Source organism: Gopherus flavomarginatus, chromosome 5 (assembly GCF_025201925.1).
Source record: "Gopherus flavomarginatus isolate rGopFla2 chromosome 5, rGopFla2.mat.asm, whole genome shotgun sequence".
NCBI lineage: Eukaryota > Metazoa > Chordata > Testudines > Testudinidae > Gopherus > Gopherus flavomarginatus.
In genome coordinates, this window is record NC_066621.1 from 18,665,265 (window position 1) to 18,692,167 (window position 26,903).

The following is a 26,903-nucleotide window of genomic DNA, read 5'->3' on the forward strand; positions in this document are numbered from 1 at the left end:
AGTAACTAGGCTAAGACCAGCCAACCCATGTCACCTAGACACCCAAAAGCCAGCCTATGCTAAGATTTTAGTTCTTTCTTCCCGTGTCTGTTTAGGGATGCATGAGCTAGTGTGACCATCACGCTTGCATGATCCATTTATTCAGGGGTATTTATGCAAGTTGTATATTTTATATCAAAAGATGAGTCAGAAAAATTAAATTCAGTCCCCAGCTGAAATCATAAAACATTCTAATTCAAAGCCCCCAGATCCTTCTTCAATCCTTTTTTTTTTTTTTTTGGATCGGGGTCAGAACCAAAACCTGAAGGGGATCTGTTTCCTGGCTCTAATGTGTCTGAAAACTCTACAAGACATCTTGGATTTGGATTGCAAATTCTTCAGAGCCCAGACTATTACTCTCTGATTGTACCCCACCTAACAAAAGGGGCCCCACTCTTGGTGGGCCCCTAGATACTACCATATTTCATAAGCTGTGGGATTTTAATGCATCTGGATTTGAAGCAAACATTCCCCTGGATTCCTCCAAACTAAGTCCAATGCACCAGCCTCAGCCAGCTCTGTGGTACCTCCTTGACCCTCATCTTTTTCTACCTCTAACACAAGAGAGAATTATTTTAAGGCATGATACTAAGCAGCTGAGTTAACAGGAAAGATCTATGCCATTTAAAGCACTGGACCTGCACACAGGAGGTGATATGCAGATCTCTGCCAGTGATACTGATAACGTCCCTTCTCAGAAACATCCTACGACCTGGGAATGAGGATGATAAAGGAGCACAGAGCAGTACTGAAACCACTGTGCCACCCCCACCACCTAGCCCCGCCCATCAGAGGATCTCAAAGAACTCCACACATTAATACATTAAACCTCACAACTCCTCAGAGGGAAGGTCTAGAGTTGGGTGGAATGTTTTTGACAAAAATGAAATTTCACTGAAACCAGAACATTTTGGCTTCAATGCAGACTTTATCCCAATGATTTTTTGGGTCTGGGGGAGGGGAGAGAGTCCCCTCTCTCACGCATCCTGTTAGCTGGGTAGTTGGGATCCTGCCCTGGGATGTGGAAAACCCAGGTTCATGTCCCTGCTCTGACTGAATCAGAGTGATCTAGGAAGGAAAACTCTGCTCGGAATCAGGCTGAGCATGGCCTTGAAGCTAGGTCTCCCACATCCTTGGCCTATGCCGAATTATCCCTCTACTCACCAGCTGGGGACACTGCCTCTAACACTACGCCACCTCTTACCAAAACGGAAACAGACACTTTGACGCAATTCCATCTTCCCAACAGCATCCGAAAGGCTGTTTCATTCCCATGTGGAACGGGAAGAGCTTTCAAACCCTCAGGAGTTGCTGCAGAACAGAATTGCCATCCTCAGGTCAGCTCCACCTGTGCTACAGATGAGGAAACTGATGCACGGAGGGATAAGTGAATTGCCCAACCACCCACAGAGAGCCAGTGATACTGTCCTGAGCATTCCCTTCCCCAGTCTGACTACAACTATCCAACTCCAGTGCTTCTCATGTGTCTCTGTGACAGGGGGCAAAGTCAGCATTTTACTAACACTGCCCTGGTTTTATAACTGTTCTGTATGCTTCATTTTCCTGAATGGGCTGCCCTACATCTTAGGGCCTATTTCTGTCTGAATGGCGTTTAAAACAGTCTTTTAAAAGCTGATTACATGCTGGTTCAAAGTAAGTATCCTGCAGGAGAGAGAGGCATTAGGGAGAACTTAGCAAGACAAGGAACGTTCACGAACTAACCCAGGAGATATTTCAGCAAGGCTGGCTTAGGATGGAACTTGAAAATGGCATTAGTGAGTGACAAGTGTCCACCTATTCCACCCAGTGGAGATTCCCCTCTCTTAACAGACCACAGGACAAGTGGCATTCTCTCAAGTGAGGCCCAGGGCTGGACAGTGTGCAGAAAGAATTTCAGTCTGCGATTGAAGTGCACTGGCTGGACTGCATGCAGGGGCCTGGAATTGCATTAATAGGGGGGCAGGGTTGCAGGTTCCGATTCAGGTGCACTGGCTGAGCAGTGCAGAGGAAGCTTACACAGCAACAGCCTCCCTTGGCTGGCAGAGCTATTTTCACAAGCAGCCAAAGGGGGGAAATGAAGCATGAAGGAAAGAGAACCACTCCGACCCTATAGCCGGCCTCCAGATACCCACCGAAGAGGAAGGATGGCCTGGTAGCCATGACACCAGTGTGGGACTCGGACTCTCTGTGTGACCTCAGCATCCCTCTGTGCCTCAGTTTCCCTTCTGTAAAATGGGGAATAAAAACTTTCCCTTTCTTCTATCTTAACTTTGTTTTTAAGCTTTTTGAGACAGTCTTGCCTCTCACTGGGTGTCTGTTGTACCAAGCACAATGGTGCTCTGACCTTGGTAAGAAACCATTTGTGCTCCTATAACAAAAATATTTTGCAATATTAGTCACTAGCACTGGTCTAACTAGGCAATTGCATGTCCCCCAATTGCTATAACCAGGTAACAGTGAAATCTTGACTGTGCTAGCCTGAGTAAAGCAATGTATTTCACACAGGTCCCCATCTCAAGGCCACTTATGTACTCCCACTCTCTCTCTCTCTCCCCCCGAAATCTCAACAAGAGAAAAGAGACCAAACAGCTCCTGAGAGTAGAGCAAGGTCATTTATAATAGAAATGAATGAATTAGTCAGGCACAGAAAAGTGTTGGAGAGAGGTAGGAGCTGCTGTAATATCTATTAATGAGAAATACCAGGATCCTGAAAAGTCACACAACAGGGGTCCTACCACTCTTTAAATACAGTAACAACAACAATCAGAATAGCAAAAAGTTTGTATCCTGTACCTGCACATATACCCCTTCCTAGGGTAATGTCTGGATACCATTATACTGTGTTTACACACACGGCCAAGATTTGCTAAACTCACTAATGATGTGGAGAGCTGGTGCGACACCACCAAGCTGACGTGGCTTCGGGCTAGCTGGTGCCTCAGTTTCTCCTCACTCCGATTGGATCTCCCGACCTTCCAGCCTGGTTTGGTTGCTGCTGTGGTTCGGCCCTGTAAATAGGTTATTCAAGTCCACCCCTTCTGGGGTCACCAAGTCCAAACACAAAAACCATCTTTCACCCCAGCCTCCAGCTGGGCATAGCCCCTCCTGCCTGAGGGTGGCTGTCTGAGTCCCTCCTTAAGCTCCAACACACTTCAGCCCCCATCCTCTAGGCTCTTCCCCACCCCAATTTCCCCCCCTCCTCTCGTTTAGCCACCTGACCTGCCCGTTTTGGTGACTTTGCTCTTTTTCTCCCTATTGCTTCTTGCTCTGGTCCTACTGATGGAGAGGAAGATGAGGTGCCAGGTTGCCTCACTCTAGTCTACTGACTGAGATGGGGCCAGCTTGCAAGCCATCCATGTCCCTGCCCTACTCGGCTCATGCTGATGGACAGCCCTGCACCTGGTGTCCTTGAATGTGACTTTTCTAAGCACCACCCAAAACCAGGGTCAAATGAGCTGCATCGAGGCAGAGGCAGCTCCCCCGCCTGCTGGGCCATCAATCACCCAGCTGGTACCTGTAAGATAAAGCGTCTTGTGCAAAGGATGCTCAGCAGAGGCTCCGTTCCGCCAGCCACGCTCGGCAAACATAATCTTCCTTTTTCAGCCGAGCGACCTTTGCTGAGAGCCCTTCTCCGAGTGAGCATGTTGGCTCCGCTGCCTCGCCGTCTAACCTTTATCTGCCAGCGCGCTTTGGCCTGGCTTTTGAGAGACCACAAAGAGAAGCAGCATGCCCCTTTCGCAGCCAGAAAGAAAGGGGCTGACGGCTTGGCATATTCTGCCATCCTCTCTGCTGGACAGCATGGTCACGGAGCCTGAGCAAGAGGCACTGCCCTGCTTGCCGGCTCCAGGAATGGTGGGGGAAAGACAGGTGCTGCCAGAGGAACTTCTGCCCTGACTGAAGTTTACTCTGCAAATGGGGCCTCTGAGCCTCAGAGCAAAGAGGCAGGAAAAGTCCTGGTTAACTCAAAGCTATCTCAGGTATGCCTACATGTGCAGCATACACATCGCGAGAGGGATGGATGAGACCCGGGGGCAAGGGAGCACAGTTGCTCCCTGAGATGGTGAGCTGAAGGCTCCCAGTCCCTCCAGAACCGAGGCAGGAGGACCATTGCCTCTGAACACAACAGTGGGGTAATTAACGAGAGATTTCTCTGCTGTGAAAGATCAAGGGATTCACACCCTTCACCAGTATCCTCCATCCACACCTCTCCACGCATGCTATCACCGTCATTCACTGCTCTTCATAAACCCCAACTCCTTGCATTAGAAAAGTATGACCTTGTTTTACAGGTAGGGACAGTGAGCCCAAGAAACACATGGGGCCAGTTTTTCAAGTGCTCAGCCCCAACATCTGGGCCCAGATTTTCAGTAGAGCTCAGCTCCCATGTAGGAACCTAAATAATGGCCAGATTTCCAGAAGTGTGCAGCATTGGTAGCTCCCAACACAGCAAGGAAATGGTTAATGGAACCCAGGAGTCCTGACATCTGATTGCCCCATCTAGTCACACTGGACAATGCGCCCTCCCATCAGGGCTGCTTGGAGCAGGTTGTTGGCAGGGACACAATTCAGATATACTGCCAAGAGTCAGGGTCCTCAGACAAACGGCACCAGAAGTGTAGGTAATATTCTCCCTGAATGAATGTGATTTCTGGAAGGCCACATAACACCCTGCAAAGACCCCACTCTGGCTTCCCCACTAGGACTTTGGAACCACTGGAGTAGCACCTACCTCATGAAGGGTCTATCCAAGGCCCAGTCCACACTGGGCTAGCCCACTGGAACCACGCAAGTAATACTGGGTCATTCCCTGCCAGCGCAGATCCACTGGATAAAGCAGTTAGGCCTTTGTATTAATACTAGAGCCAAATCCCAAGGCTCAAACTCGGGCAAGGTCTCATTGAAGTCAATGGGAGCAAAGATAGTGACAGGACGCGCAGCTGCTCAAAGCTCCTTGGTTGCAAAGGCACTAATTCCAAGTCCACTGGGCTTTGGATCAGGACCAAAGTGAATAAGGATTTTTGTCCACTGAGTCCACTGTATTAACAGGCTGAGGGTGATCAACATGCGGCACCCTCCCTCTTTCCAGAAGCTCCCACGTGGGCATATTAAGGTAATTTCCTATCAGCTTGTTATACAAGCCAAGGGAAAGTCGTCTTTTCGCACAGAGCCATTAACAGGAATAAGCAGGCGCCACATTGCAGCAAGAGTTGGTGCTAATTTATGGGTGAGGCGGCAGCAGGACAGAGGCCACGGGACAAACACTGGAGAGGTTAAAATGCTCCACCGTCCTCGTATATCTCGCTAAGCATTTCGCCCATCAGGGCGCTCTGCCGTGGCAGTGTTGGGAGAGGGAGAGACGGAGGGAGCAGCAAATCCCAGGCCAAGCTGACAATGAGCGAGGGAGCACGATCCCAACCCCAGACAGTGTTCTTCCAGGCCCTGAAAATGGGACATCTCTAAGGTGGGATAGTGAAGTCTCTAATTGACCTGGTTAGCTCCCAACTTGGTTCAAGTCCCACAAGAGGCTGAGATGGCCCCCACTGCACAGAGCATAGGTTGCCTAGCCTCCAACGCACAGATTTATGGGGCCAATCCTGGAGCCCCTTCAGCTCACCTGTGAGTCTGATCCAAAGCCTGATGAAATCAACAGGCGCCTTTCCACCAGGGTGTGGATCAGGCCCTGGCAACAGCGTAATTACAGCTCTGTCCAGGGTGCTGAATTCAGGGGGACAGCAGCAGCTCCTGTAGCAAAGAGTCTTCCAACAAGACTCATTAATTGAGTGCTGGCTGCACAAGAACAGCAACCCTTGGAGAGGAAAGGGAGCCAGCTGCTCCCTGCACCATGCAGTACTGCTAATGACACCCTTTTTCGCCATCAGACTGCAGGTTATGCACTCAAATTCCTACCTTCTTTGCTGGTGGGCCAGAAGAAGTTGGGCTGACAAAAGGAGAGCACCATGTGCATTGCTCCAAGTGATTGCTCCTCTTCTCCATTCATCCCAGCTGTCCTATCTGCCTGATCTATAATTGTAGCTATTTGTATAAGCCTTGGCCAGGGTTACAGGAGGCAGTTTACCAAGGTCAAGTGCATGGAGGTTTTGTTTTATTTTAATCTCAACAAGACTTATCTGCCAAAGCAAACCTCCATACATTTGTGATTAGATAGATGGAGATTTCACAGCTGTGCACTGCGAAACAAAAGCACCCTTAAAAGTCAACTTGATAATGAATTCCTGAGTTGCCATCGATGCAATGAACTACTCCAAGCCACTCTGAAATCCAACGGAGTGTAATTAGAACACAAAGGAAAGTTGGGGGGTGTTTTGTTTTGCTCCTACCCACCTTCTGGTTTTGTACTGCCACCCATCACCATGGTACCTGAGCAGCCCTCCTTAAGTGCATTCTCTGAACAATGTTGCAACAAATTGTCTTATGCAAGGAAAATAGGTTGGTTTTAATAAAAGTAGAGGCAGCAGTGTGGTCTAATGGATAAGACACTGGGTTGGGAGCCACATGAACTGGTTATTTGACCTTGAGCAAAGTCACTCACTGCTGTGTGCCTCAGTTTCCCCATCAGTTAAATGATCATTCCCGCACATTCACTTTCCACCAAGCATTCATGCTGTTAAGAGCGAGATTGCACATGCATTTTTAGGGAACAAATGCCACAGGGCTGTGAATATGGGGGAAGTGAGTTCATCTGAAAATCCAAATGACTGTTTCCAGTATTTGCTCACTTTGGTAATTACATGCTGAAGAGAGACACTGAAAAAGAGTGACATTGAAAGGGAATGGATTTAGAACCATCCAATGATTCCCATACCTAATTCACTTAGATTGCGAGTCTGAAGATTATATTGCTAACTGCCAGCGCCACAAATTCAGCCTGCGATCTGAAAATCACTGTGTTCTTTTTGTCTTAGACGCCATTCTTGATTATCTGCAGATGCATTTCCTAATGAGAGGTTCACTGAACATCTAGGCGCAAAATTACAGAACTAGGAATTGTGGATTGAAGAGTCTTCATGTGGAAAAACAGAAAAACCTCCCATTCAGATTGGACTGATTGTTGCTGTGATAAAGATCAAGACAAGGTAGCATGGTCTAGTGGGTAGGGCACTAGACTGGCACTCCTGAGACCAGGTTTCTCATCCCAGCTCCTGATCAGCTGAGCATCCTTGTGCAAATCTAGAATATTACGGTTGGAAGAGACCTGAGGAGGTCATCTACTCCAATCCTCTGCTCAAAGCAGGACCAACACCAACTAAATCATCCCAGCCAGGGCTATGTCAAGTCAGGTCTCAAAAACCTCTGAGGATGGAGATTCCACCACCTCCCTAGGTAACCCATTCCAGTGCTTCACCACCCTCCTAGTGAAATAGTTTTTCCTAATATCCAACCTAAACCTCCCCCACTGCAACTTGAGACCATTGCTCCTTGTTCTGCCATCTACCACCACTGAGAACAGCCTAGCTCCATCCTCTTTGGAACCCCCCTTCAGGTAGCTGAAGGCTGCTATCAAATCCCCCCTCATTCTTCTCTTCTTTAGACTAAATAAGCCCAGTTCCCTCAGCCTCTCCTCGTAAGTCATATGCACCAACCCCCTAATCATTTTCATTGCCCACTGCTGGATTCTCTCCAATTTGTCCACATCCCTTGTGTAGGGGAGAGACCAAAACTGGACACAATACTCCAGGTATGGCCTCACCAGTGCCAAAATGAGGAATGGGGAATCGCTTCCCTCAATCTGCTGGCAATGTTCCTATTAATACAGCCCAATATGCCGATGGCCTTCTTGGTAACAAGGGCACACTGCTGATTCATATCCAGCTTCTCCTCCACTGTAATCCCCAGGTGCTTTTCTGCAGAACGGCTCCATAGCCAGTCAGTCCCCAGCTGCGCATGGGATTCTTCCATCCTAAATGCAGGAGTCTGCACTTGTCCTTGCTGAACCTCACCAGATTTCTTTTGGCCCAATCCTCCCATTTGCCTGGTCACTCTGGACCCTATCCCTACCCTCCAGCATATCTACCTCTCCCTCCAGCTTAGTGTCATCTGCGAACATGCTGAGGGTGCAATCCATTCCATCATCCAGATCATTAATAAAGATGTTGAACAAAACCAGCCCCAGGGCTGATCCCTGGGGTACTCCACTTGTTACCAGCTGCCAGCTAGACATCAAGCCATTGATCACTATCCATTGAGCCTGACAATCTAGCCAGATTTCTATCCACTTTATAGTCGCTACCCTTCCTCTTCATGTCTTTTTCCCCTCACACCCTGTGTCTACTTAGACTGTAAGCTATTTGGGGCAGGCACTGTCTCTTATTAAGTGTATGTACAGTGTCTGGCACAATGGTGCCCTGATCTCGGTTGAGCTACCATAATACCAGTAATAAGGAAGAGTCATTTTTATATCGTCACCTTTGTCAGCAATGACAATTTAAGTGCTCAATGTTTACATCAGGTGGGCAACCATATGTTGAAAAGTGAAACAAATGATCCTGCAACACCTTTGCATGCATCATCACACTGGTTGTTTGTGGAAGTGATGAATTAGCAGTTTCCCAATTTTCATGCACAATCATGGCAACTGCATGCACAAGTCTGACCTGCAACCACTCTCCTATCTCGTTTATACCTTAAGACGTTAGAGCAGCTGAAACCTCCATTTAATATTATCCAAACCTTCTTTACATTCTTGCTAGCTGAGTTACTTCTTTTACGTGACATGCCGAGGCACCGAGCACAAGTAATGAACCCAGCTCAACTGGAAATAGACATGAATATCACATAGTAATGAACAAATGCATCATAAATATATATTGGCCTCTTGAGGAAAAATAGAGAAAACCCAGTGAAGGATAAAACAGGATGGAGAGAGAAAAATGACAATATGAAATTGATTCAGACAAATGACTAAGGAATCTTGCATTCGGCTCGAAATATTACCCTCTTCACGAAATAGAGCGCTTCACATTATGAAGCATTGCATAACATGTGTTGCACACCGGTTAAATTACATAAATATAAAGCAAATATTTCATCTCAATGTGTTTGGTGATGGAGCGAGACGAGGCCAGAGAGCATGCATGTTTGCATATCCTATGGTATTGCAAGCAGGCTTCGTCCTTTCCCAGCCCAGAGCGTTTGAAGCAGAGTCAACTATTCTGGGATAAGAGACAAACTCAGATACAACTAGAAGAGGGGGCTGGGAAGGCATCCCAACTTCTGGGTCTGCCCATACACATTGCCTACAATAGGCCGGGGAGGATGCCGGATGCCTGGGCCATGGTGGCCCTGCCTGCACTCCATTTCTTCCCCTCCCTGCTCCGCCCCTTCCCCGAGGCCCCCCACTGCTAGCCTCCACTCCACTTCCCTCCTCCAGAGCTCCCACCACTCCCCACATCCCTCCTCCTTCACCTCGCCTCCCTGCGAGACACCCCCCTTCCTCCCCTGTGTCCCTGCAGGCAGTGGTAGCCTTGCAGAAGAGGTGGGGGAGGAGAGGAGGGACATGGAGAGTGGGGGAGGGGACCAAGGGGGCAGAGCATGGGGCGGAGCAGAAGTGGAGTGTGGGCAGAGCCGTGGGCAGAAGAGACAGAATGGGGAACTAACCTCCCCCAGGGGAAACTTCACCCACTGTCCATGGCTCTGCCATTAATTTCCTGTGCAGCCTTAGGTGGATACCTTTACACAGCCCTGTGCCTTAGTACCAGCCTGCAAAATCAGAAATAATAGCTGTCTTTGTAAAGCACTCAAGATGCACTAGGATAAAGTGGCAGCTATTAAAAGCTGCACACGAGACAGTCGGAAATGCACAACAACTTTATTGAACCTACAGACTTACGAACACCACAAATTACCCTATACTTACATGGCAATTGATGGTGCTCTTTCAATACTCATGTATCTACACATATACCAATGCTGCTTTCTCAATATAGGAAATAAACTGTACTACAGGCTGGTAACTACTGGTAAATATTGACCTTCTAATGGCCAGCCCTGGGTCAAAGTTTACCTTATCCGCGTCTTGCACCCATGGTCCATCTGGTCCAATGCCCTGTCTCTGACAGCGGCTAGTACCATCTGCATCAGAGGTGGGTGCAAAAAACCCTTCAGTGATGGGACAGTCTTTCCTCAGGGGAAGCTTCTTCTCAGCTCTTTGGTAGGTTTACACCCTGAAGCAGCAATGTACATGCAACAGCATTAATCCGAGACTTTGGTAAATACTGTAACGGCAGGTCAAATTGATAATGCACCAGAAAGAAAACAGCTTGAATGCTTACTGGTAACTACAGTAAAGAACATCACCACATTATGAAAATATAAATGTACTCCAAAGACTCAGGACGGGCATAAAGAATTGAAGCACAGCTGTGTTATGGAGGAGATGGCAGGCCTGCACACATGCAGAGGAAGTATAAAGGCACACCAATAAATTTGGGACTTTGAAATATTTCGCTGAGAACGATGCCAGGAAAAGGAAGCATTGTCTCGCTTTGATTATTCCAAGGCAGGCAAGCCAGCTGTTGACTGAGGTGTAATATACTGATGCAAGCTGATTTCAGGTAAACTTTGTGGCTTGACAAACTGCCAGAGTCTAATTCACACCACTCCGGCAGTGTAAAGGTGCTTTGACATCGGAATACATTACATGCCCCTTTATACTACCAGAGTGGTGCAAAGGGGCCTTAGAGTAAAGAAAAACCTGGTCCCTATGTATATTTTCATTCACTTAATCTGGCTTGACACCACTGTAACTCCACTGACCTCAATGGGGCCACTCCATATTTACACCATTGTAAGAGAAAGAAGAATCAGGCCCAACCTATTTTCTTTGTAGACATTCAGCACATTGGGCGCATGTTGCACTCTTGAAAATCTGCCTGATTCTGCCCCCACTGAAGTCAATGGGAGTTTCTGAATCATTGGCTGCCAGAGCTGGACCAACGCTGAATCCTTTGAAAACTACCTATCCTACCTAGAAGGTCCAAGGGCCGGGTTTTTCAGAAGAGCTCAGCTCCCATTTATGCCCCTAAATAAGGGCCAGATTTTCAAGGGACACTTCTGGGCAGAGCTGCACATGCACCCAACATGTGGCGGTCTCCTGAAAATCTCAACCTAGTTGTGGGTGTTGGGTCCTTCTGAAAACATGTACAAAAGAGACATGAATTTTAAGGCTGATCACACATTCCTTGATGACCCAACCACTGACGCCCTTTGATGCATACGTATCTTGTATACAGCCATATTACTCCACCAGTAGCTGTAGACCAGATTGTGAATACTCCAGCAGCACTGCTCACTGAGTAACTGCTCACTACGGTGAGTGACACAACCTGGCCTGTAACGTACGTTCTATTGCTCTGTAAATAAATGTGTTCCAGTAGTTACAACAGGGGAGCAGGGTTACTTCTGATAATACAGTGACTAATTACACTGCGACTTTACTGTAATTACAGTGTAATTAGGCTCTCTGATAAACAAATTAACACTAATTCACACAACCATAAGGTTAACTGCATAAACGAATTATGGCGCTCGGTCTTTGGTTAATACATGTATGTCTAGACTCCAAGTACATTAATTTGCACTGTAATTGCTAAGTCAGATAGTTAACTGTCCAGTTACCTGCAATTATCACAAATTCATTCATCTTAAACCACAGCCACGCTAGATTTGGAGGATGACTCTACATCATTCTAATCATTGTACTGGGAAGCCAAAGGGGGAGTCAGGATTCATGAGTTCTTCTCCCGACTGTGCCATTGGCTCACTTTGTGACTTTAAGCCCATCACTTTCCCTCTCCGTCTCTCATTCCCCCAATGGAGAAATGAGACTAATAGAAACAGCTTTGCATCTGGGTTGCTCAGGAAAGAGACTCTCACTTCTGTGGTTCCCATCACATCATCTCTCAAAACAGCCCCCATCAAGTCTCCCCCATACCAGCCCTCAATATCTGGCTGGATTCCCTGTTGTGTGATTGGGCGGAACATTGCTGACTTCAGTGGACTGGCAGCTGCAAAGAAGGCAAAACTCCCCCTGACGCCAGGGGGCACGGAGGGCAGACATGAGGCCTAGGCATCACTTACATCCCAGGGCTCAGCGACACAGTCCCTCTGCACAAGAGTGAACTTCACCCCTCGTGCGGCTAGCCCACCAGGTCTAATCACTATGCTATTTCAGCTTATCATGTGGGTACTCATATCAGGTCGAACTTGTTGCTTAGTGGAAGCAAAGTCATTGTAGGGTCATGTGACCTGCTTGATCTCTGGAACAAAGCAAAGAACCAAGGGGAGGCAAATAATTTGGCCCCTTAAATATCCCCCTCATTCGAGAGCCCTTCCATGGGGACAGCAATGAAAACAGACGACTTGTCATATTGTATCAGACCCACAGTCTGTCTAGACCTTGGCGTGTCCAGTATCCGGTCTCCAATGGTGGCCAGTAATAACTGCTTCAGAAGAAGGTAAAAGAAACCTTTCAGTAGGCAGTTATGACCTCGATGCAGACCTGGGTTCCCTCAGCCCCTATCCCAGCCTCAGAAGCCCCTTGAAATCTGGCACACCTTTCCTCGGAGCCATCCCCTTGCTGTGCTGAATTTGCGTTGGAGCAGACAGCTCTTCTGGCCGTGGCAGCGTGATGCAGCAAAGACAGGTGGTGCTGAAAAGGTTTATAGACCTCTCTGTGGCAGAGGATGAAGCTGATGGATGGAGGAGGCAGGTGTGGGGCTGAACACACAGCCTCCAAGGTGAAGCAGAACTGTAACCTTGGGTTCCTCCTGGCTTTAGGTTGATTGAGAGTCCATAGGCAATTTAGTGCCTCAACTAGAAAAATGCCAGATTTGAGGTCTTACCTAAAAGCAGTTGAAATCTACGAGAGTCTTTCTGCTGACTTCAGATCAAGTCCTTAGGCAGGACCAAATCCAAGCCTCATGGTCTGATGCCATAACCCTCAAGGAGGAACTTCCAACAATGTTCTTATCCAGCAGCATTTCCCTCTCCATGCCCCCCTCCAGCAGCCCCAGCTCCCACCAAGAACACCACAGGGTCCTTGCAAGTCAATCTGTTGGAGCTACATTTAGTTTCAGTCCATCCTAAGTAGAGCTGCAGCTTGCCCCAGTGACACACCAGTCCTCTCTCAATCCTGACAAAACCATGTTCAGCTTCTGGAACGCTGCAGATTCTTGCAACAGTGTTTCCTTAAGGGCAAAAGATCAACTACCCAGCACCACCTTGAAGTCTCTCCAAACAAAGCCCCTCAAACATGCCAATTGATCCTGCCAGAGTCTGCCCTGAGTCAAGAAACCCCTCTGACCTGCCTTTCCAAGGTGCTGAGCGCCTGCAACTCCCATTGAAATTCACCCCTTAAGAACATTTTTATAGACATTGAGAACCCTGTTAGAACCCAGCCCCAGACAAGGGAGGGAACCACCAAGAGGAAACTGTAGCTCCCACAACTCGGGTCAGCAGGTAGAAAACAAACTACATTTTAACACAGCCAAATGCAAGGTCATACATCTAGGAACAAGGAATGCAACAGGCCACACTTCCAGCATGGGGGTGGGGCTGTATCCTGGAAAGCAGGGGTCAAAGTGGGCAAGTAACTAAACACACCTGCCCAGGGAATGCTATGGCTAAAAGGGCTAATGCAGTGGTTCTCAAAGTTTTGTACTGGTGACTCCTTTCACATGGCAAGCCTCTGAGTGCGACTTATAAATTAAAAAAACTTTTGAATACATTTAACACTACTATAAATGCTGGAGGTGAAGCAGGGTTAGGGTGGAGGCTGATAACTTGCGACCCCCCAGGTAATAACCTCGTGACCCGAGGGGTCCCAACCCCCAGTTTGAGAACCCCGGGTCTAATGTGATCCTCGGACATGTGAACAGGGGAATGTCGAGCAGTAGCGAGATGATTTTATCTCTGGATATGGCGCTAGCGAGGCCAGTACTGGAATACCGCATTCAGTCTTGATGTGCACATTTTTAACAGGTTATTGATAAACTGGAGAGAGTGTGCAGAGAAAAGCCACAGAAACAACTGGAGGGCTAGAAACAAAAATATGCTTTACAGTGAGACTTAACGAGCTCAATCGGTTCTGTTTGTCAAAAAGGAGAGTGAGTTACAACTTGGTTACCATGTACAAGTATGTTCCTAGGGAGAAAACAACAGGTACTAGAGGCTCTTTAACCTAGCAGAGAAAGGCACAAGAACCAATGGCTAGAAGCTGATTTAGTTGGAGATTGGTCCTGCTTTGAGCGGAGGGTGGGACTAGATGACCTCCTGAGGTCCCTTCCAACCCTGATGTTCTATGATTTTATAAGTTAATGCCAGACAAATTCAAATTAGAAATAAAGCACTAATTTTTAACACTGACAGCGATTAATCATTGGAACTAATTACCAAGGGCAGTGGTGGATCTGCCATCTCTTGAAGTCTTCAGACAAAGAGATTGGAGCCTTGTCCAGGAGGTATGCGTTAGTCAAACATCCATCCTGGCTCAGTACAGGAGTAACCGGATGAAATTCTCTGCTCTGCACTATGCAGGAGATCAGATTCGATGATCTAATGGCTCCTTCTTTCTGGCCTTAAAATCTATCAACAACAAATGCCACTCGTTCAGGTATGTCTACACTGCAATTAAAAACTCGCAAGTGGCCTGTGCCAACTGACTCAGACTTGCGGGGCTCAGGCTAAGGAGCTGGTTAATTGCTGTATAGACATTCAGGCTCAGGCTGGAGCCCAGGCTCTAGGACCCTGCAAGGTGGGAGGATCCCGGTGCTCAGGCTGCATCAACTAAACTATAGTTAAACGGCCCCTTGGCCGTAGTCCTATGAGTCCAAGCGGGCACAGGCCAGCTAGGCATGTCTAATTGCAGTGTAGACACACCCTCAGACTCCGTACTGGAGGCAGATCTCTAAGACAGGGCTACCGCACTGGGGGAACAGGTCTGAGCCACAGGACAGCAAAGCCACCCTGCTGGGATAGAATCCAGGTGCCATTTGCCTCTAAAATAAAGTCTTTGTGCCAGGCACATACATCAGGAACAGAAGCATCAGTTAGCGGCCACTAGCAGAGGCCGGATGCTGGACTTGACAGATCAGCGCTCTGACGCAGTAGTGCAAATTCAGTATTCTTAACACCTCCTCTACCACAGCATGACAGACTGTCTAGTTCAAGGGCTCCAGAGCAGGCACTCACACAGCACCAGGGGAACAGGAGCCCCCAGCCCCAGACCTGTGCAAGGTCGGACAGAAAAGAGCTCTTCTCTTGGATGGCAAATCTGTGTGAGAGAGAATGCAAAGCGACAACAAAAATAGTTATTTTTCCCTTTATTCCTCTTGTTGTCAGATGAGTCATGTTATCATTAGGGTTCAGATGAGGCTGCTGCTTAGCACTGGACAAACCCCAGTCGGGTTAGCAGCTAAGCTGTTAACAGACAGCAAGAAAACCCTTTTTCTATGCTAACACCAACACTCCCTGCCTCCCTCCCACTTTCTCATGCACACACAGCCTACATCCAGACAGGCACAGATACACACACAAGCACTGTCACTCACATCTATGGAGTCACAGGTACGTCTAGTCACGTATTCTGGCCGCTATGTGCCACATATCCCTGAACATCCATATGCACATTCAAGGGCTACAGAGGTGCACCCAGACACACACACACACTCACACACACACACACACACACACACACACCTATGCACGCACCCACAGGTCATACGCCCCCGGGTATATGCAGAAACAAAGACAATCAACACGAACACACAGTGCTAGGTGTGGACACCTTTGCCCTGAGTAACACTCGTAGACCTGCTCACGCATGCACAGATGCAGGCGTATACACACAAAGTACACCCATATGATCGCAAATACAAGTACATCCAGGAACAGCCACACCTGCCTGCTCTGAAGCACACACGCACTCACATAAGACTGCAGACCTGCCAAAACATTCTGCTTTTCAAGTTAAAATCCTAAAGAGCAGCTATTCCCGGTTGAATCCCTAGACGGACTCTTCCGCATACGAAAAGCACAGCCAGTTCTCAGAGCCACAGCATTACAGAGACATTGGATTAATGCTGTTCCTATTTATAGGGCTTTGATTAGAAGCTCGTCACCTAGAAGTTTTTATTCCCGTTATCCATTTATAAGGCCATAACACAGTTTGACTTGCGCTAGATGGACTGGTGTCCCACAGATCTTGCCAGAATTTAATGTGCCATTCAGATACGGTTAAATTAGTAATAGGCAGCAGTCGGTGTGCGGCAGGACTCTAACTGCCTCCAAAAACACTCTTTAGTTCTCGTCTCTCCGTGGAGTATTATGCAGCAGATAGTCAAAGAAACGCAGAACGGGGACAGACCAAGCCGAGCTCTCCCCACTGCCAGTCCTACATCGTTTCCTGTAGTATACTCCTGCTAAGAGAGGTTAGCACCAAGTGAGCACCCCGCAGACAGTATTGCCGCACCGCTGCCCACAGCGCCTCCTGCTGGGACTCCCCATGCCTGGGCAGCTCCTTCCACCATTTCCTATGGCACCTTCTGTCAGGAGAGGCTGGGTGCGGAGCAGCTGTGAGATGGCCCCCAACCAGTGAACTTGCACCACTGTTAGAGCAGTGCTCGATAGTCACATGTATGTCAATAGTTAGTGGATAACCTGCCATATCAACTCTTAACAACAGTGCCTCCTACTGACAGAAGCTGAGACTGGAGTAGCAATCTGTTCTCCCCTTCCCCGCCCCCTCTCACTGCTCCTGCAGATTTCCCTATAGAGCCTGATTCTGAAAGAGGCTAAGACCTAATCTCCACCCCGACAGCTAGGGCTCCTGTCCTGCACCTTTCGAGTCTCCTGGTGTGGCTCAAAGCTCCCCCTCCACATCCAGGACTCCCGCTTTATTTCTCCACAGAAGCCCCTCTTGGGGAAGGCTGGAGCCGCAGCAGCTGCAAGCTCCCAGAATGCAGCCGGCGCTCTCCCCCTATTCCCACTGGTGATAATCCTTTCTAAGCATCCAGCAGCACCCGTCAGCAGAATGCTTTCCAATTCCGGACAGATCCTTGCAAAGAGTTTTGCTGAGCACAGAATTTCAGGCTGTCCAAAGTCTATAGACAAGTTAAAACACCTGCCCACAGGGATAATTCCACTCAACTGGGAGAACCAAGCAACGGTACCAACTTTATTTTCTGTTAAAACCTGGTAATGTTTGGGAAAAGTCTTCTCTCCTGGAAAGTGCCCCGCACAGTGAGTGATCTGGAAAGGCCAGGAGTGTTGGAATAGGCTCATTGGCTAGGCCACAGCAAAGCCCCAATTTATTCCAAGTCTCCTTACACACAGCAAATATGTTTCCTAGTCACTTACTCAGGAAGAACTGCAGCCAGATGACACTATGGTCCAGAAACTGCTATGGACTGACTCAAAGATTCCAAGATCATAAGGGACCATACATAGCAAAGGCCATAGAGCTGCCCCCCCAAAAGTCCCGACAGCAGATCTTTTAGAAAAACATCCAGTCTTGGATTCTAAAGTTGCCAGTGATGGAGAACAGACTCTAGATCTCTTGCTGGGGCCCAAAGGATGGACCATGCTCCCCCGGGTAGTCATGTAAGCTCTTTGGGGCGGTGACTGTCTTTTCTTTCTGTGATTGCACCACATCTAGCACAATAGGGTTCCGCTCCATGACTGGGGCTCATAGGTGCTACCCCAGTACAAACCATAACAACAACAACAACAACAGGAGTCACTGACTCTGTAGGGCATATTATGCTTTGATTTACCCCTTGTACAACCCAACTAGCATGGGCAAAGTCAGCAAATAATTTGCCCCTGTGTCTTGAGATAAAATGTGTTGTGTTGTGTGCATGCCATCACCAACTTGAGAACAGCTGGGGAATCTCTGTTGGCAACTGAGCACCAGAAATCAGACTGGAAGCAAGACATACATCTCACTGCGAGCAATGCTCTCTACCCTTGATTTCTTTCCATTTCAGCCATGGGGGTTCCTCTCTTGAAAGGGGGAGCTGGTAATACCACAGCAGAGGTGGCATCATTCTGCCAGTGCCACAAGGAGGGAGAGAGAGGAATGTGCTTGTGTTGTCACAGCAAGTTCAAGATGAGGCCCAGCATCCTGACCAGCCTGGGCCACAGGGAGCTTGTTTCACCGTAAGAGGGAAGGTGGGAGTTTCCCCACTGCAACAGCATTGTCATGGTTGTATGTCTCAGGATGTTGTCACAAGTCTGTAGCCCCATGGACACGCAGGGAGAGAGGGCTCCACCATAGTAAATATGAAAGTGTGATCCAACGAGGCTGCTGGACACTGACAATCCCTGTGGTTCTCTCTGGCTCGCCAACTCCCAGACTAAGGCAGCCTCTGCTACTTCAGATTCCAACACCAGGTCTCCTCTGAGTCCTCGCCTGGATTATACAATATCAGATGGGGATAAACTACAAAGGACTGCATTGCTCTTGCAGACAATTTCTCCCTGAGCCCCTAACATTCCTCCTCAGCATCCTATCCCCCCATTTCACTGGCATCCAGGAGCAACAGGCAGCACAGCTCACACAAAGAGAGTCTTAATCAAGGCTTTGAAATTTATGTCATGCCTGGTTCATCGTTGGTCCAGAATCATTTTTTTTTAAATCCCCCAGCTGTAGTCACTGGTTGCCAGCCTGCAAAGGGATGATTTATACTTCAGGGAACGAATCAATACAATATGTGGCCAAAGACATCTTTAATCTCGCAGAAGCATTAGGCTGCAGAGGGGGACATCAGCAGCAGCCCACAGCCGTTCCGTTCAGATTTCAATTTGGAGATCGGCGCCTCTCTTTCTCCCTTCTTTTCTTGAGCTTCAGCTAAAGACTTTGGAAACATCAAACCTCATTTAGCAGACGGGCGCTGCTGTGATTGGCTGGCCACCTGTTCCATGCTAGCAACACAGAAGGGCACTCGGATACTGGGGGCTGCCTGGGGAGAGACCCCGTTGGAAGGAGAGTTCAGAGTTAACAGGGGAGATGCAATGTTTCACGAATGCGGGGAGATGCAGCCCCACATTCTGGGTCTGTTTGTCAGCTGTGACAGTGCAAAGGGGCCACAAGGCCAGCCAGGCAACACTCCTCATGGGGAATATCCCCGCTGGCACATGTCCCTTAGGAACCACCCTGGAGCCAGAGGGGCATCAGGGCAGGAGAGGGAGGAAGCGGCTACTCCTAGTCACTTCAATAGTAGCTAAGCAGCTGCAGACAAGTTGTCTGCCCCCAGTGCTACTCTCACTTGTGCCAGGGGCTGCACCAGGAGAGGGGCATTGCCACCCCACTGGTCTCTGCACATGCCCAGGGATGAACTGGAGCCTAAATATCTGCCTGGAGAAGAGATGACCACAGCAGAAGTGAACAAATAAGGATTGAATTGTTCCCATCACCCCGCAAGGCTGCAGAGCCCCCAAGCTAGGATCAGGGCCCCTGAGTAGTAGGGGTAAGGACCAGGAACAACTGAACAGAAGACTGAAATCCCCCTCTCTTCCTAGGAGAGTGATTTCTCCTCCTTGGAGGGGGAGAAAAGGAGTAAAGGAGAGAGCTATCTTTCCTCTTCATCCCCACCCCGCATTGCTTCTTCTTCCCTTCGTCTCACTGGCACTGCACAGGCAGAGCCCAGACATCGAGTCCCACCCATCAGGGACCCCCCCACAAACTGCCGCTCCCCCACAAACCATTGCAATTAAAAGTGCTTAGGCGAGATTTATGGTGGGATTCTAGCTTCAGGGTGGTACCAATGTGGAGCACTTGGTCACTATGGGGTCCTCAGGAATAAGCAATTACAATACGGTTGATGGGCCGAACACACAGATACAGAGGCATTGGCATGAGGTGGGGAACGCACACATTAAGCTATTTGGGAATTTAGCACAGGGAAAGAGGAAGAGTGGAAACAGGGATAAATCTAGAGACCCTTGTTCAGGCGAAACTCCAATGGGCCCAATCCTGAGCAAGCAAAGACATCAGGATCCAAACCCTTCCACATACATTTCCTCTCTCCATCACAGGCCTTGTCTCGATGTGGTGTTCTAGTCGCATTTCACGCTGATTGTTCCCTTCGGCCTGACTCTTCACATGCCCCCTGCCAAACACTACCATCTCTCGACTGCACCTGGGTCATGCACCGGACCCTAAGGCCCTTAGGGTGGATCACAACTGAGGCTGAATTGTATTAGCCTAACCATGTGGACAGAACTTGATGTCACGTTAGCATGCAAGTCCCCCACAGGCTGCCCCCCGCAGTTCAAAAGCAGCCTAACCCCCACTGCCACAGACGGGCCTTGGGAAGCTGCAACATCCTCCCGACAGGCTGCAGCAGTCGCTATTTCCCAGATGCTAACAGGCACTTCCCAATTCCGCCGTGCTGGTAACACAGCACAGGCTGGAGTGTGAGCTAATGCAGCACCCTCCAATGGGCAGCTGTTACCACAGCAGACTGAGCCACAGCTGCCTCACACAGTTTGCACGTGAGAACAAGTGCCCCTAGGATGTTCCTTAACACACAAGATGCTTCATAAAAACCAGCCCTTTCCCCTCCAGTCATCATCACTTTCCTTGCTAGCTAGCCAGAGCAGGACCATTCCTCACCTGCTTGATGTATTCAGCTGTATGGATGGATCAGTGATGGGGAGATATTAGAAGTGGGCCTAGAACCAATATCCTTCAGCTTCTAAACTGAAGACATTGCCGTCCAAGCTTAAAGACTAGCCTCACTAACTCAATCCCAGCTATATCCAGATATGTTCTACCCCTCACTTCCTTGCAGTTCCCGACACCATGACCCATAATGCAGCTCACCCCCAAGAGATCCAGCTGTATTTTGCTCCCAGACCCCATTTCAACCCCATGGCCCATATCTCGGCAGGAAGTTCACTCACCATCTTCTCTGGACTTCTGGATGAAGGCCTCCACCCCACTCTCGCCGTAGCTTCCCTCGGAGGCTAAGGTGGAGACGTAATTCCACTTGAGCTCCTTGACTATGTCCACCATAGCTTGGGCTTGGTAGGTGTCAGAGGGCACAACGCGGGAAAAGAAGTCGTACCGACTGTTGTCGCTCAGGTCAGGGGCAGTGGAAGCGTAGCTTATCTGGGGTATCTGCAGGGGCAAGGAGAGAAAGGTCACTGAAATAAAGAAGAGCAAATTGCAGGAGCCTTAGACCACAAGTCGTCTCACTAGCGGGATATGAGACGGCTTGAGGGAAGGCACACAAATCACACAGCAGGTACAACATTTGAAGAAGACAAGACTGGGGTGCTGTGGATATCTGAAGTACCAAGGGATGAACATTGTCAACTCACATTCACAATCGTTGTCTACCCTTGTGTTTTAAAATCCACAAGTCCTATTTATTTTTTAATCCTATTTTTCTCGCTATTGAAATAAGCGCACCATCAGTCACCATGCGTGCTACCAGGGGATACGCTAGTGTTCCCTCCAGCAGCAGTTCTTCATGAATCCCCTCTGGGCTTCTCCCAGGCATGGCACCGTGAGGGATCTTGGGAGCAAGCGACTCAATGGCAGCAGAACACAAAGTTTTTCCCCAGCTCTCTATCAGCACCTGAGCAATAAGGGGGGTGAAGCTGGGGAGTGGACAAGTGTTTTGTAGATGCAGCTAGGTGCCATAAGATCATAAAAGTGTTCTTGTACAGAAACTTTCCATCCACATCTGAAAGCACTTCATAAAGGCAGGTCTGTATTATTGCCCCTGTTTTACAGGTGGGGAAACTGAGGCACAGACTGGAAGTGACTTGCCTAAAGTCAAACCGCAGGTTAAGAATAGAACAAGGAATGGCCCTAGCTGTTTTGCTGGCCTGGGCAGAGGAAAACATTTTCACACCGCCCACACCAGAAGCAAGGCAAAACAAAAAAAAAGAAAAAACATACATCCCATGGAAATTGGCACTCGGGGCATCCATTCTGCTTGCCTGCTCATAGAGCTGGCGCTGAATAGAACTCTGTTCTCCTTTAGCCTAGTCCAAGGCAACACCCTATCCAATGGACCACACTGTGTCCTTAATCCTTCCACAGAAACTTAAGGAACTAGCTGAAGCAATTTCAGAACCATTGGCAATGGTTTTCAAAGACTCATAGGGGAAGGATGAGATCCCAGAGGACTGGAGAATGGCAAACAGTACCTATCTTCTAAAAGGGGAACAAAGAGGGCCCAGAGAATTATGGCCAGTCAGCCTAACTTCGATACTTGGAAACACACTGGAACAAATTATTGATCAACTTGTAAGCACCTGGAGGATAATAGGGTTATAAGGAATCTCCAGCATGGATTTCTCAAGAACAAATCATGCCAATGCAAGCTAATTTTCTTCTTCAACGTGGTTATTGGCCTAGTGGACGGGGGAAGCAGTAGATGTGATGCATCTTGATTTTTAGAAAGGCTGTTGATACACTCCCACATGACATTCTCATAAGCAAAGTAGGGAAATGAGGTGTAGATGAAATTACTACAAGGCGGGTGCATAACTGGTTGAAAGACCGTACTCAAAGTAGTTATTAATGGTTTACTGTCCAGCTGGGAGGGTGTATTCTGTCCTTGGTCCAGTACTATTCAGTATTTTCATTAATGACTTGGCTAATGGATTGGTGAGTATGCTTATAAAATCTGCAGATGACACCACACCGGGAGGAGTTGCAAGCACTTTGGAGGACAGGCTCAAAATTCAAAACAACCTTGACAAATTGGAAGAATTGGTCTGAATTCAACAGGATGAAATTCAATAAAAACAGGCACAAAATACTTCACTTGGGAAGGAAAAATCAAATGCATAACTACAGAACAGGGAATAATTGGCTATGTGGCAGTATTGCCAAAAAGGATCTGGGTGATAGTGAATCATAAACTGAATATAAGTCAACAACGTGATGCAGCTGCAAAAAAGGCTAACACCATTCTGGGGAGTATTAACAGGAGTGTTGTACGTGAGATACAGGGAGTAATTGTCCCACTCTACTCGGCACTGATGAGGCTGGAGTACTGTGTCCAATTCTGGGCACCAAACTTTAGGAAAAATGTGGAAAAACTGGAGAGTCCAGAGGAGAGCAACAAAAAATGATCAAAGGTTTAGAAAACTTGACCTGTGAGGAAAGGTTAAAAAAAATGGACACGTTTAATCTTGAGAAAAGGAAATGGTGGGTTGACCTGATAACTTCCAATAGATAAAGGGTTGTTACAAAGAGGATGGTGATCAATTGTTCTCCATGTCCACTGAAGGTAAAACAAGAAGTTACAGGTTTAATCTGCAGCAAGGGAGATTTAGGTTAACTATCAGGCAATAAAAACTTTTATTACTAGAAGGCTAGTTAAGCTCCAGGACAGGCTTCCAAGGGAGCTCGTGGAATCCCCGTCATTGGAAGTTTTTAAGAACAGATTGGACAAACACCTGGCAGGCATGCCTCAGCAAAGGCTGGACATGGTGATCTCTTTAGGTCCTTTCCAGCCTGTCATTTCTATGATTCTGTGCTTTCCAAACACAGCAGCCAGAGGCCAATGACATGAGCAGAAAACAGAGTGAGGGAAGATGAAAAGATGGAGGGATATTGGTTCCAAGTGCCATGTTTTTTTGACACTCGAAGGGCTTTGATCCTTGCCAAAGCCCCGAGCTCTGGAAAGCTCCCTGCACTGAGGAGCCTGGAAGAGGAAACAAAAAAGGATGGGGGATATTTTTCTCCTCCTCGCTCCCCAGTTAATAGGGTGGGTCTGATGACCCACACAAAGAGCTGGGGTTGGAGGGGGGACAACAAGTTGCTGCCTTGTATTTTCTCCCACAAAAGTTCTTGGCTTTGCAATAGAGCAAGCACATAGGGGAGACTCCAGAGAAACCAACCCTCTTCTCCTGAAAAATATAAAAGGAAAGAAGAGAACACAGCAAATCTAGCTCAATTCTAAACCCTTCTCCCAGGCCCTGCCACAAAAGAAAGGAACTAAAAGGCTTGTGTCAACTGGGTTCAAAGCTGCCTAAACAGCTGGCAAAACAGTTGTGTGATGCTTTAATTTCTCCCTCTTTTTATCTCCTCTTTTCCCCCCAACAGCCTCTCCTCCGCCCACGCTTTGAGCCTAATTATGTGGATCTTCAAAGGGGACAGCCCAGAACTCCCAGAAGAGGAGGGGAGACCACAGAAACTGAGCTATCAACAAGTCTCTTTGATTGCCAGCCAGCCGGGCACAGAGTTCCCATGCTACTCCAAAGGCAGAGAGAGGTTAACACCTTTCGCGCGCGCACACACACACCCCTACCGCTTTCTGTGTATATGCTCTGCATTGGCCTGTCAGGCCACTTTGATCTCCTCTGTGTGCTCTCTGCATGCATGAGAGCATAAGCATTCTTTGCCTGTCAAGCTTAGGACCATTTCTCATCTGACAAGGTGAGGAAGCCAAAGTGCAACCCCAGAGAGCAGAGGCCCGGCCTTAGTGCAGTCTATATCACCACCACCAGCCTGTGGTGGCAGGAAAAGCCCCCACAAGGCTCCGCTTGCTGAGACAACCTTGCCCACTCTCAGAGAAGGGGAGGAGCCCAAAAGAGACTGGGGTGGATTGATAACTTGGGGCAACTCAAGGGGGACAAGGATGGGAGAAGGTCCCTCCATTTGGCCTCTGGGAACGAACTCCACCACAAGAACAGCAGCAGCTCCCCATCAGGAACCACAAAGATTAACTAAATATGAGGGGGAACAACCAAGGAAAGGGCCAGGGGACGGGAGTGGAGGCAGCCTATTTGAATTGTGGAGCAGATGGGCGGAGTCCACCAGAACAAAAGGCCCACCCCCCTCAGTCACAGGAGGAGCCACAGAGCCCAAAAATCAATTGCTTACTTGGGATAAATAATGGAAAAGACAGGGATGGGGTGAAGATCAGAGATACCAAACAAGGCAACCAGGAGGAGCGGCCAAACAGAGAATCCCAGACAACACCAAGAGGAACTCTGTCTGCCAACCATGACGGCAAGGCCCTATAGCCTTAGAGAGGCTCTCCAGGATTTCGTTTTGGCAAAGTCCACCATCCAAGTGAGCCTGGGAGAGGGAAAGGGCCCGGACTTCACCCTCTGCTGGGGGCGGGTTCTGAAATTCTCCCTAAACAAAGCAATAAATATGACTTTTAAATTAATCAGAGCTGCCTTGCATTGAATGGTGCATTAAAATGATTTATGATCTTGAGCTGCTTAGCACTTATATAGCACTTCAAAACGCTCTGCAGACATTAATTAATCTTAGAGATAGAAAAGACCTATTAAATCAAGTCAATTCTCCCCTCACCAACCCACTGTTCCCATACAGAAGTTGTATCCAATGTTAAATTAGTAGTGCGCTTTCTCAGCTACAGTTTTGTTGACTTCAGGTTGATGTTGCTACTGCACCTGATTTTCTAAAGCACTTTGCAAACAATGCACACAGGAATCAATCCCTCCACTACTTAAATGCAGCCACCTCTGGGGTGGAACTCAACAACTGTCTAACAGCACACAGTAAAACAGTTCAGCACTTGAGGACAGGAAGTGAAGAAGAACAGTAGACCCCAATTAAAACTTTAGGGGATTTTTTTTATTATTATTTTTTAAGACCAGGGGAATGTAGTTACCTGAGTTGGAGTGTTGTCAGTATATGAAGGTATCACTCCTATTGTAGCCAAAAAAATTGAATTGCTCAAGAATCTTTAGTGAAAAGGACCAGGAGCTGGGTTTTGCACGTCATCTGAAAGGTGGTGCCCTCTAACACCATGCTAGAGCAATGATTCAGAACTGATTGAGAGCTGGAGAAGCAAGGGAATATTACCTAAACCCTTCTTTCCCTTCTGGAAACCAGGAGTCAAATCTGACTTGGGTTACCAAAACCACCAGTTTAGGAGCTATAACCTAAACCTTTGTCCTATTTTGTCCTCCACCCCATATAGTTCAAAAACAGGAAATAGCCCCACAATACTGCTAGAGGTTATGGCAATGCTGCAATCAGCACAGACTTCTTGGATATATGCTGAATGCAGGCAAATTGGCACAGGCTGTGCTCAGTCTGAAGGAGGCATAACACATGTGTCAAGCAATCAGGTAGCCCACAGCCTAAAAGCAGAGGCAGAGGGAGGGATAGGTCAGTCTGACCTGAGCCTGGAGAGCAGATTTGATGCCCACAAGTTGCGTGCTAGGCTGCTCATAATGAAACTATAAGATCAAGCAATTGTAGTGTTGGCCCTAAGCTTGATTATACCCCGCCCCCAATTATTGGCACACATGAAGCTGTTTGCTTCTGCATAACTAGTGGCGTAACCCTGTGCTCTTTAGGGGGATCACCCACAAGCGGATCTTGCCCATGTGTTTCAAAACCAGGAATCAGGGCACCTTCCTGATGAGGCAATTGCTAGGAGGTAGCCTGGCAGAGCTGTTGGGAAGTCTTGTGCTAAGTGGGGCACCCAAATGCCCTGGCACCAAGAAGCATATTGGTACATGGCATGGAACTCAAGGGCAGCACGGACTTGCACAGAAGCAGGCACTCTTCCCTCCCAGAAATCAATGCACACAAGCCTCATATTTTCTTGTATTTATGTTGTCCTTGATAGATGAATAGAAATTACTTGTTGGCTGAGTCACCAGTTCTCATAAACAGATAAGTAAGAGTTAATAGAACAGAAGCACTTCATATCTCTTTTGCCTGTAAAGGGTTAACAAGATCTGTGAGCCTGGCTGTCACCTGACCAGAGGACCAATCAGAGGACAGGATACTTTCAAATCTTGAGGGAGGGAAGTTTTTGTGTGTGCTGTTAGTTTTTGGTGGTTGTTCTCTCTAGGTTCTGAGCGTGACCAGACGTGCAACCAGGTTTCTC

At 48.0% G+C, this 26,903-nt stretch overlaps 1 protein-coding gene across 3 annotated transcripts in view; it reads right to left on the reverse strand.

Annotated features, from left to right (window-relative positions):
* The window catches only part of GRM4 (glutamate metabotropic receptor 4), a 230,659-nt gene that overhangs the window by 124,478 nt on the left and 79,278 nt on the right, over positions 1–26,903 (reverse strand). For all 3 annotated transcript variants that reach the window (XM_050953023.1, XM_050953022.1, XM_050953024.1), the window contains exon 3: positions 20,962–21,178. In XM_050953023.1, coding sequence (XP_050808980.1) covers positions 20,962–21,178 — 217 coding nt within the window. The remainder of the gene's footprint in view (positions 1–20,961; positions 21,179–26,903) is intronic.